General features: G+C 32.8%; 1 protein-coding gene across 1 annotated transcript; it reads left to right on the top strand.

Moving 5' to 3' along the window:
- The first annotated feature begins 154 nt into the window (after window positions 1-154).
- Window positions 155-2,314, top strand: LOC133183454 (uncharacterized). Its single transcript, XM_061318412.1, has 2 exons — window positions 155-935; window positions 1,025-2,314. Exons 1-2 carry the CDS (start codon window positions 527-529, stop codon window positions 1,417-1,419), a joined length of 804 nt encoding a protein of 267 aa, XP_061174396.1. The 5' UTR covers window positions 155-526; the 3' UTR covers window positions 1,420-2,314.
- Window positions 2,315-12,070: the final 9,756 nt, after the last annotated feature.

Raw genomic sequence — 12,070 nt, 5'->3', positions numbered from 1 at the left:
TATTAATGTATGCATGCTGTTTGATTCTCCAAGATGGAGTGAATTTAAAGCTTGCATTTTCACCTATCACAGATGACAAAGTTAACAAACCATATCGGAATCATACAACCAATTCTGACAAAGTTAACAAATCATATAAAACTCATGATTCTTAACAGAGAAGTTAGCAAATCATGTGTAACTCGTATGGAGTTTTAGGACAAAGTTAAGAAATCATATCAAAATCACAAACTTTTAGCAGTTAAAGTTAACGAATCATTTCAAACTCATGTTCCTTTGTTTTCTAAGTTAATGGCACATGCCAGAATCACAAGAAAATCATAGCAGACCCATAGCCAAGAAACAAACCACATCAGGATCATACTTCCTTATTTGTCATCTATGATTTCTGTATGATCCATTTAATGGATCATGTCTAAATCAAAGTTCAAAATCATGAATTTGTGAGTTTGATATGATTTTTATGTGATTTTGGCATGATTTGTTAAAAAAAGTTTTTGTTTGGGCAGGTGAAGAGAATGTAGCAATGGTGGGTGAAGACTGTTGCGGGACCAATGCGTACAGTATTGTAAAACAGTTTTGTTGTAACAAAACTGGCAAATATACCGTCATCAACAAAACTTCCAGTCTTAATAAATCTTTAAATGGTGAATCTAAGTGTCCAGGCTATCGATTTGCCATTAAATGCGGCAAAACACAACTGAACGGTAAGAAGGAACCGTGTTGTAACAGTAGAGTATCTAAGAATGACCACTTAAATGGTCAGACTGTCTGTTCTCAGCTGGAAGAGAATACATCACGCAATCAAACTATGACTGAAAGAAGGAAAACCAGAAATCGAGTTCGACATGGAATCTGTCGCATATGCAGTCTAAATACCAACTCATTATTGAGTCTCATCAAGAAACAAAAGGTGTCAGTTTGCCGTAAAAAAGGTGAGTAATAAGCAAAGTAAAAGTTTAGTAATACGAGTCACATCTTACAATTATTCTCTAAATTAAAGACTTCTTGTATATCTTTTTAGTAATTCTGTTGGCTGTTGATACAAGCAATAGAATCGGGAGATACTGGATGCTGAATGTTACAGCTTCTTATCCGAACTCTACAAGAGAAGGATCAGCAGAATTCAACCTGAAAGTACTGCTACCTTGTACTAAGTGCTCGAAACTCCAATCGAAAGTCACAAATTATTTGTTACTAACTCAAAGTAGAGTAGTTCCTGGTAAACTACTGCGACTGGGAGACAGCGACTTTCTCTTTCCAAACAAAACAACCAAAACAGATACGTATCTTCGTATTACAAATCAGCAAGCTAAATGTAAGGATAATCGAAATGTATTTGTCAACGCGCTCAAAAAGAGAATGCGAAAGGGACTAAAAAAGTTTCTAAAAGAACTTTTTCAGTTCAAACTCCGATAGGTGATTATTGCTTGATAATTTAAAGGTGTGTGTTTGAAGCCAAAGTGAAAAGTACTTAACGGTTTTAAATGAATGCATGTCTTTAATTGCTCTAAGCTCCATGGAGTATTTTCTTTTTGATAAACTTTCAACTTCAAATTATTCCAATTGATTGGTCGTTTATTTACGGAACATCCCTTGAGAAGTTTTCACTCATGCCTCACTGAACATCCCTTGAGAAGTTTTTACTCATGCTACGAATTGAAAGTCCTCAAATTCAGACCCTTACTAGTCACTTACACTATACGGCCGTTGAGTTGTGAGGGATCTTTTTCATGCAAGCTCCTACTGCGACACGAGACTCTGGTTTATACGTTCTCATTTGAAGGACCGCTCTCTATGTCTCATACATGTAGGATTGGAATCCGTATCGTAATCGTGAGGATCGATGCCTTACGCTATGAACCTTGAACGAAACAATCTAACCACTGCACAACTCAAAATATTGTGTAAAATCATAAAGTCGAACATTTGTAATACGAACAAGGGATTTTGAATATCTGGATGTCCTCTTTGTAAGTTAGTTGTATTTCCCATCAATAATTTATATTCTACAATAAAAACTCGGATATGTCAACATGTGGAATTCTTGAATTATTCGAAAGGCACACATTTTCTCTGGTCATATACATTTCGTAGGCTAATTTACTACATGATCCAGATAAACAATTCAACTCCTTTTTAAAAGTATTTTGTGCCTGGGGTTTTGCGAATCTTTATTTGTTATCATTGGACATATATACAGCCTTTTCTTTATTTATTCATGTATTTCTTTATTTTAGCTATGGATCTCATATTATTCTTTTAAAGAACTAATTTGTTTTCGCATCTCTGTGTATTTTTTTATTTAATTGTATGTATATTTTGTTTCATTCTATTCAACAAAGAATTCTTTGACTTGTTCTTTATTTTTAATAAAATGCTTTGAAGTCTTTTAAATAAACCATTTTTATATTAAATGCTGTAAAGACAATCATAATAATTGAATATTGTTGCATCCCCCTTTCAATTTGGAAAACAACATCCTTACATTCCCTTTACAAATATCGTTTAGCCGTTTACTGAATGGGTACTGTTGATTTTATCGTTAGATGTTTCATGTACAGTAACATGTATATAGTCTCACTAATCCTTCTTTAAGGTCATGATCCCACTCTGCATCTCTCTCTCTCTCTCTTTCTCTCTCTCTCTCTCTCTCTCTCTCTCTGTTTCTAAGCCTTATTATTCATCCACAAGATACAAGATATGATGATTTAAACACAAAAAATTCTTTTGACTAAAACTGAAAATTTAGTGGAGAGGAAGAGAGAGAATAAGATTGAGAGACTGACGCACTGGATGCCTTATGTTTTTTTTCTTATAATATATCACTAAATTATGCTATTACATTATTGTTCTCTTTTATGAAGTTTAGGGGGTCAACTTACCTAGATTTTTGCAAATACAAGTGTTTATTCGCAGTGTCTTAAATATAGTCACAGATGATCTTATTTTGGACTAACGTGTGAAATTCACAACCCAATTAAATTCAATCTCAAAAATAGATTGTTATATTATTAAATTGATATCATGACCCTTTTCAATAAAAAAAAATTGGTATGCACTTCTACAAAATCAGAACATACAATAATGAAACAAAACATGGAGAAGCAGTGATTTGGCTGAAAGAAAAAGACAAAGATAATGAACAGTGATCGAACTAAACATCCAGTTAAACAATAAAAATTTGAGAGCAGGGAAAACACGGCACACTGGAAACACTAGGGCTAAAATCAAGTGCCATGAAGGAGCAAGCATCTCCTGTCGATTGGTCATACCATACATTTTAAAAATGCATTTGTCAACATGAATGCAGTTATTATCAATTGGAATTCCAGATTTTTATGGTCTCCAAAGACAGCATAGATACCGTCAATTTAAAAAATTCCAACACCTTCTTAATATCCACTAGAATACTTGAGAGAAGAATCAGAATGTTTTTAACAAAATAATTTCTGGATAATTAATCACAAGATGTGTTTATTTTCGAGTGCAATTTCAATTAAAGAAGCAGTTATCTATAAAATTAAATACACTCTTTTTCAATTTATCATGGAGGTTGCTTGCATAAAATATGGAAAATTGTACGTTTTGATGATACTAGTTTTTGAAAAGTTTTCTTATTTCAAATTTGCGAAAACATTAGAGTCTTTATTTTAGTATCCAAGTTTAATTAACACCGCTTTCAAAAAACTAGTATGCTACAGGACAGTACTTCTGAAATTTCCTACATATTCTCGTGAGGAGTGTGATTGATTCACTGATTGATGGTTTCGTCCCTGTCAAGATTATTTCACTCGTCTGAGACATCGGTGAAAGGTGCCTCAAATTTAGACCTTTATTCATGGCCATTCACTAGAAGTGGATCTTTATTATCCCAACGCCTGCCGTGAAACAGAACTTCGTCTGAAAGACCTACAACTTTCACTTCAAAGTGCCTCGCCCTCAAGGCGAAGGAACAGTTGCTACCCGTTTTTTTACGGAGGTTGGTAGCGACCAGGGCGCGAGCCCACGACCTTCCGATAAAAGAGCGAGTCTTCTACCGACTAAACTGGGTGATGGTCTAGTGAGGAGTAAGTTAAGAGGCTAAATAGGTCCCCTATGTACATGTTTCTTTGTTTAAAGGATTTTGATGAATTTTTTGTTAATGTTAAAAATATTTTAATTAACATAATTTTGAAAAATTTCTTCCTTTGAGAGAGAATTTTGAGAACAATTAGATTCCCAGTTGTAGAATTAAAGCCAAGTTCTTCTAAATGCAACTGTAATCATGAATCTTTTAAATGTATTTCTAAATAATGAATTTTTTTCCACTTTATTTTTTTTATCATTGATCACATCTTGTTTTCTTCCGGTTCGAGAATTTCTTTTACTCATTTAGAGGTGTCACCATAGGGGTTTCAAATTAAGACCTTTACTTGGTACTCATGAGCAGTGATCTTTATCAATTTTAACAATTTCTAAAACGAGGTAAATTATTGACAAACAAGTTGATGAAACAAGAATATCAGCCGTCTCGTTTAAAGCCATCAGTTCGTAAGTTCTATGGTCGATACAATGACCTTGTCAGCAAATACAATGTATCATTGAGTCAAATGCTGACTGACGTTTTTCATACTAATTGTTAGACCATTAATTACACACTGAATTGTCGACGGATTCTTCCGTTATTTCCCGATCATGACGAGGAGCACACGGCGGGTGTGACCGGTCGGCAGGGGATGCTCACTCCTCCATGGCACCTGATCCCACCTCTGATGTCTGAGAGGTCCATGTTTGCTCTGCTCCTATTTTGTATTGTTTAATGGTCTTTTGAGCTTGAAAACTGTTTGTTATCTATATATTTCATCTTGCCAAAGCATGTCGTGACACTGGGCCTCGGTTTTTAAGGCCTCGTCTGAAAGACCAGCAACTTTCACTTCAAAGTGCCAAGTGCTTGACGAAGGAACAAGTTTCTACCTATTTTTATCGACTTGGGTCAGTTGCGGCTGGGATTTGAACCCACAACCTTCCGATCACGGAGAGAGCGCTCTACCGACTTAGCTACTGTAACGGTAAAAAGCTTTTTAAATTTTTTTTTAAAACTTCTGATCACAAATTACTGAAGACAGAAAGAAAGATGGTAAATAAATATCTTATCATTGAACATTCTTAATTTTGAGATTTCAAGATCAATCTTATACTTTTAATCCATTATGACAAAGTGTCATTATATTCTTTATGTTTGACTAAATGATAGGTATGAAATTCTGGATAAAATAAAATATATACTTTATATTCCAATTTATTCTCATAAATATTCTTTAGCTATTGCTCACAAATGTAAGAGGTGACGATAACGAACAGAAATCAATCTCAGACAGCTAATAAACGAAACAAGTTGTGAACAAGGCAAAAACACAGACCCCTTTAAATATCAGAGGTGGGATCAGGTGCCTGGGAGTAGTAAACATCCCCTGTTGACCGGTCACATCCGCCGTGAGCCCTATGTATTGATCAGGTAAACAAAGTACTTTGTAGTCAAGTTAAGTATAAAAGCAATTACCTAACAAATGGAATGAAATTTCAGACAAAATACGACTCAACAATAATTTATACTCAAAAGCAAAGTCATCATAATGACCGTAGAAGTTATTTGTTAGTAGCTTGCCTCGGTTTAAAAATTGATAGCACTAAGCGCATGCTCTAGTGTATCAAATCATTTGGGGGACAAAAACTCCAAACTCCAAATGCAGGTGATTCTGGAATATTATAATGAACTAAATACTCGTAAATAAGGGATGGAAAAGCTGAAGTCATCTCGTTTGTCATACAGCTTAGTTATTAGTTGGCAATGTCTATAGTCAGTAAGAGATCCAAATATGAAACAGATGTGGCAGACTCTGTAGTGTCTTTTGAGTTCATTGAGATCAATTTTATTTTGAGTTCACTGGGATATATCGGCATATGAATGAAAGTAACTATTGTTAATTGATAAAACGTTGATATATCTGAATGTCGATCGAGCTGAAGGCAACAGCAAGAGTTTTCTTCTCGTGAAGAAGTTTATAAAAAAAACTCTGCTACATAGGAATATAACAACGGTCGTTTAATAAAGGGGCATAATAAGCGCCCATCGTAATTCCAACTGATTGTTGGAAGACCTTTTCTCCAAAGACTAAACAGATATTGTCAATGAGAAACTCAGGCATATTTTTAGAATATAAACTTCAAAGTACTTGTGTGTAGAATCAGAGTGATTTTTTTTCTTTGACGACCATTCACAACATATATGAAAATTTCCGAGTTCCATATTTATTGAAGAAGCAGCTGTCTATCATATCAAGAAGTCTGGTATTTAATTTATCTAGAGGAACGGTTGTATAAAGTGTAGAAAAGACATAAGTTTTGATATTACTAACTTTTGAAAAATTTTATGATTTTAAATTTTCTTACGTTCTTTGGAGTTTTTGAGACTCCACATTTGATTTTCACCACTTCTAGAATATGCTGTAGATCAGTACATCTGAAATTTCTCCTTTACTACAGTTAATATTTCTGTGAGGAGTAAATAAAGGGGTTTGGAAGAGCATTTGCTGGACTTGGCAATGTATCTTTGTTTGTAAGGAATTTTATGCATACGGGGTTTATATCTGAATTGTCGACGGATGATTTTTCCGTTATTTCCTGATCATGACAAGGAGCACACGGCGGGTGTGTCCGGTCGGCAGGGGATGCTTACTCCTCCGTGGCACATGTTCCCACCTCTGATGTCTGAGAGGTCCGTGCTTGCTCTGCTCCTATTTTGTAATGTTTAATGGACATTTGAACTCGAATACTGTTCGTTATCTCCACATATTTCATGAAGCTTAGAAATCCAGTAAAGGTGAGTAGATCGAATATTAAAAGTATTAAAGACTGAAATGTGCTTTTAAAGAATTTCCTCCTTAGAAAGTGAACTGTTAGTATAAGTAGGCTTAACAGATGTAGAATTAAAAGTTCTTATAAGATACAGTTATAATAATGAGCCTTGTATATAAAGACGATATTGTTACAAGCTTTGTCTGTTGGAACATAGCATATTGTTTATTTAGTCTTTCCAATTCATTTATCACCTCCGATTTAGTGAAAGCGAAAGGATAGACAGTTCGCATATTGCCTTTCAACTTTTTAACACGATCTTTAAAATATTTCTAAACGCTTAATCCATTCTGACGAAATGTACAGGTCTTCTTCATATTTCGCCAAACATCTGACATAATCTTCGATAGAATTCATAATAGAAATGAAGTTCTGCTGCCAACTGAAAGATCAGGGCTCCCTGTATTTAGGACCTTTTAAAATTATTGCTTTTGGGTCGTCATTTTCAACTATATTAACACCACCAGTAAAGACATGTCCAGCGGGACTATAGTTGAAAGAATAAGAAGAGGAGGAACACTTTTAAAAGAATATTTTTTCTAGATGTTCAATATCTAGGCACTGTCAGTTTTGTTTATAATTGAAAAGTTTGGAAGCAACAATGTGGAAATATCTATAGGAGGAAATGCAGGGTGCAGACTTTAATTTGAAATATGGTGGAATGCAAGACTGAACACTTTTATGATTAACAATGTTACTAATGTTCACAGCATCTATTCCTTTGTTTGCAAATTTAATTTAATTTAAAGGAACCAATGGGTTGAATCGGAATTACTATCTTCCGACACACGAGGCTGCTTAAAGAGCCTGTGCTGGGCAACATCCATAATCACAAACTACCCTGACAGGTCTCGCGTGATGTTATGAGACTTGCGCTTGAAAGAACTATATATGATATGTGTCTCAAATTGCCCCTTAAAATGAATATCTTAATTTTACTTTATACATATAGGTATACTTTGTACATCTATACACTCTACATTTATTCATGATTTTCAATTTGATACAAATTCCATTAATTTAGAAATATAAAATCATGAAGTTCACCTTTAGTATATTTGAGAAATAAATTGCTTATTTTCAAGCAGCTTTCCTTCAAGAAAATATTGAGCGCATACTTTAACGAACTTTATATTTTCACCAAAGATGTGTCTATTCAAGAATAATTATTGACAGAAAAATTCTGCTTGTTCAAAGCTGCGCTATATGTTTCCCATTGGAAGATGTCAAGAAAATGGCACATTTTGTCTTATTTTGATCAGATTGCAAAAATAGCATCATATCTGACGTCATTTACAGCCAGTGAGTGCATAAAAGTGAGACAAATGTATTGAAAATATCTCAAATATAAATTCTTCTACTTAATTAAAATAGAATTTAATATACCCAAATCACATTTAAAAATGTTGATTTACATGTATGGGGGCCAAATTGACTCTTTTCATTAGGGATGCGCGATTTTATCGGTACACATGTATACCGGAATATCGTGATTTTTTTATTGCGTGATACGTATCGTGATACGGAGACTAAAATACCGGTTTTTGGTACATAACTGTAAATTCTAGAAATTATTCATTTATTTCTTCGAACTATTAAATAAAAATTACAGGAAGTTTAAAAAATGTTGAAAAAAAGTTAAACATCCAAACTTTATATAAAAAATAAAAATGAAAAAAAAATGAAGTTATGTTTTTTACAGCGTATTTGTAAGAAAAAAATTAGAAATTCATTTAAAATTCTAGTAAAACTTCCGTGTAAAAATATCACGATATTATCGTGACATTTTTGGGGGAAAATCGTGATATATATCACGATACGAAATCTTTAGCGATACCCATCACTTTTCATATAACGAAAGCCGGATAGGCTCATTTTTGACAAGATAAAAAAATTAACTCGTTATAACGAGATAGTTATCTCGTTATAACGAGTTAGTATCTCGTTATAACGAGTTAGTTATCTCGTTATAACGAGTTAATTATCTCGTTATAACGAGTTAGTATCTCGTTACAACGAGATAGTATTCTCTTTATTTCGAGATTTAATAGCAATATAGGAATAAAAATGGCTGTAGTTTTTAATGCCATTCAATTTTTAGCTAGTAATTATCAGTCAAATTTAACTTGATCAATTGATAAATGGTTGAAAATTTAATTTGCTCTGGGGTACTTATGATTAAATCTTGTATCTCGCTGTCAATAATCATATTTTGATAAGTATAGCAACTCTAAGACGAACACATTTACATATCAATTCGTGAACTCCTCCTCAAATTGTTGCATTAGGATGCCACATTTTTCTTTAAATAATATTGCCAAATATACTTGCTTCAAACTCTGGCAATTTATTTATGACAGCTATTTCTGATGAATGACACGAGTCATAACGAGATAACTAAATCGTTATAACGAGATAACTAACTTATTATAACGAGATAACTAACTTGTTATAACGAGATACTAACTCTTTATAACGAGATACTAACTCGTTATTACGAGATAATTATCTCGTAATAACGAGTTAAATATTTTTTTGTCTTGTCAAAAATGAGCCCATCCGGCCTTCGTATCATATAGTCCTTTGGAATACCTTGATAAAGTAAATATCGGTGCAGATGCATTATTTTGCCGTATGGTATCTCTCAAGCATCTTTAAATATTTTCATGTTCAAATTTCTTTGTCCGAGATAAAACTACAAATAATAAAATGACTTGATTTCTTCATAAAGCTATAGTTTCATCGACAGGCGTGCATGGTTTAAAAAAGTCACGCGCGCGAGAGAGAGAGGAAGATGGAGAGAGAGAGAGAGAGAGAGAGAGAGAGAGAGAGAGAGAGAGAGAAGTGGGCTGGGCTTGGACCGAGCTCGTGAATTTACGGAATCGTGTAAATATAAGGAATAACTGTCTTTTATTTATTTATTTATTTATTTATTTTTTATGATGATGATCAAGTAAATGGATTGCGTGATAATTTTATGCATAAACGCCTTTGGCGTTAATGCAAATTATCACGCAAGGCTTATAAAACCAAAAACTAGACAGTTATTCCTTAAATAAACACGAAATTAACAACCCCTTTGTAAAATTTGAAAACAAATGAAAAGCCTTCCATAAATTTATGGCACAAATTGGTATAGTTTTTTTAACATAAAGAAATGATCACGGTAAATTGTTTTGTTATCGGTTAATAATTTATGTGTTTTATCAGTAAAATGTCCTTCTGACATCTGGTTTCATGACCACACATTTACTAATGATTATGTAATTTTGAACATTATATTTTTTAAAAAGTTGATGCATTTTTTATTAGATTCCTAAAGATAACCACAATCCTTGATGCGTGGTACATCATCCAGTATTGTCTTGCAGTTCTCGATTGATCTATTGAGATATCAAATGTCAAACAATAAACACTTATATTAGATGTAATAGTATATCAGTTCTGTGTGATAAATATTAAATGAGTTTGTTATTTCTATTTATATGTTATCGAACTGTTTGAATATCGAAAAAAAGATAGATGAACGTTTATTCATTATTCAAATATTGATTTAAAAGGAAATGCTATCTTTAAAAACACTTTCAAAGATCTCTTCTCTGCATTAGGAGGGGGTTTGAAATCACATAATTATTGATTATAAATTGACCTTATCTTGTTTTAAATATCACAATGGTTATTTTATATTTTTGTAGGAGTCTTAAAATCATATATACTTAAGACATGATTTGATTAATTCAATTGTAAAATAAAAAGTATCAGATATGACACATACAACGTTTTATAGCATAGTATTTCTGCAATTCCTGCTCTGTGGTGAGATTTATATACTTATTTAGTTGTGTTTTTAAGACAAATTCTTTCGTTAATTGTTATATATTTCTTTTCTTCAAATGTGTTCAAAAATTTAGTGAAAGTGCTATTCTTGATATACTTCATTTTATCAAATAAAATATACCAATTTACTACTTTTAAGTTGTCGTGTATATTCTTTTTGATAACATTAAGCCTTTCAGAAAGGACACATTTAACCTAATAACCAGTTGTATTTCCCATTTAATCATCTACTAATTCTTCAAATTGGAATAATTTGGATTAATCGACCGATTTATTAATTGCCATTACAAAATTCATGTAAATATTGAACGCAGAAAGCAGAGTTTCAATTTTGCTTTGGAATAATCTCTTATCATCACTTTTTGAAGAAAAAAAATATTGTCGAGTTTTACATACTTAGGGTTGATAGAGTATGTTATCTGCATGTCAAATGTCTGTCACCCAAATATATTTTTTTTGCATCATTATTTTATAAGAATAGGATACTGTTTTTGATTATTTTTTTTTTTGATTGATTGATTGATTTTTTTTTTTTTTTGCGTTAATTTTATCCGATATGCTACTGCATCTATTGTGTTGAACATATTTTATTGTCAACCAAAGGATCAGAAACAAGTTCTATCAACTTACCAGTTCCTCTCCTTAATATAACACATAAAAATAATTGTCATGCATCTATTAAATGGGTGCAATAGTTTAAATATGGACACTGATTTAGTGTTAACAGTGCACATTCAACAAAAAATAAATATGTGTCATATTAATAGCGCTTCCACTTTTATGATATTTCGAACTGTAATTTCATTGTTATTTCAAAATACACGGCTTTGTCCTAGCTTTGAAATAACTACCGGTATTTGTATTACAATGAATGAGTTACTGCTCACTTATGTATCAATGGGGGGAAATTGTTCGTGACCCTGAGACACGATACAACACCCTATTCATTCATAAACTTAAGAAGGCGGACGTAAAAATTGCTACCATAAACGAAAGCTGTGGTAGGGTGTCCAGGGGAAAAACTACCGAAAAGATTTTTTCATAAAACACACAGGCGTAATTTTGTTTCCTCATCTCCGTATATAATATGAGGTACCTACAAATATTAAAAAATGCTTGCAATGATGACTACTAAAGCTGGTCCTTTCTCATTACTACTGTTGATACTTACAATCTATATCAGGGGTAAAGTATATCTAAAGTAGAATATCTTTTTGTCCACGACTTTGGACCGCTCACTGAATGCAAACGTCCCTTTCTTAACCACGTAGAAAACTACAAATATAAAAAAAAATTGGTTTAACCCTAAATCACTAGTTTAATTGTAGCTATCCAC

The sequence above is a fragment of the Saccostrea echinata genome, unplaced genomic scaffold, assembly GCF_033153115.1.
Source record: "Saccostrea echinata isolate AGI-Se365-2 ecotype Australia unplaced genomic scaffold, CSIRO_AGI_Sech_v1 ptg000009l, whole genome shotgun sequence".
NCBI classification, from domain to species: Eukaryota; Metazoa; Mollusca; class Bivalvia; order Ostreida; family Ostreidae; genus Saccostrea; species Saccostrea echinata.
This window is presented reverse-complemented; position numbering and strand designations above follow the sequence as displayed.

Bases quoted from the DNA above. Each gene is read 5' to 3' on its own strand.
- LOC133183454 (XM_061318412.1), top strand. From the start codon at position 527: ATGGTGGGTGAAGACTGTTGCGGGACCAATGCGTACAGTATTGTAAAA. The intron at 936-1,024 runs GTGAGTAATAAG...ATATCTTTTTAG, and splicing joins GTCAGTTTGCCGTAAAAAAG to TAATTCTGTTGGCTGTTGAT.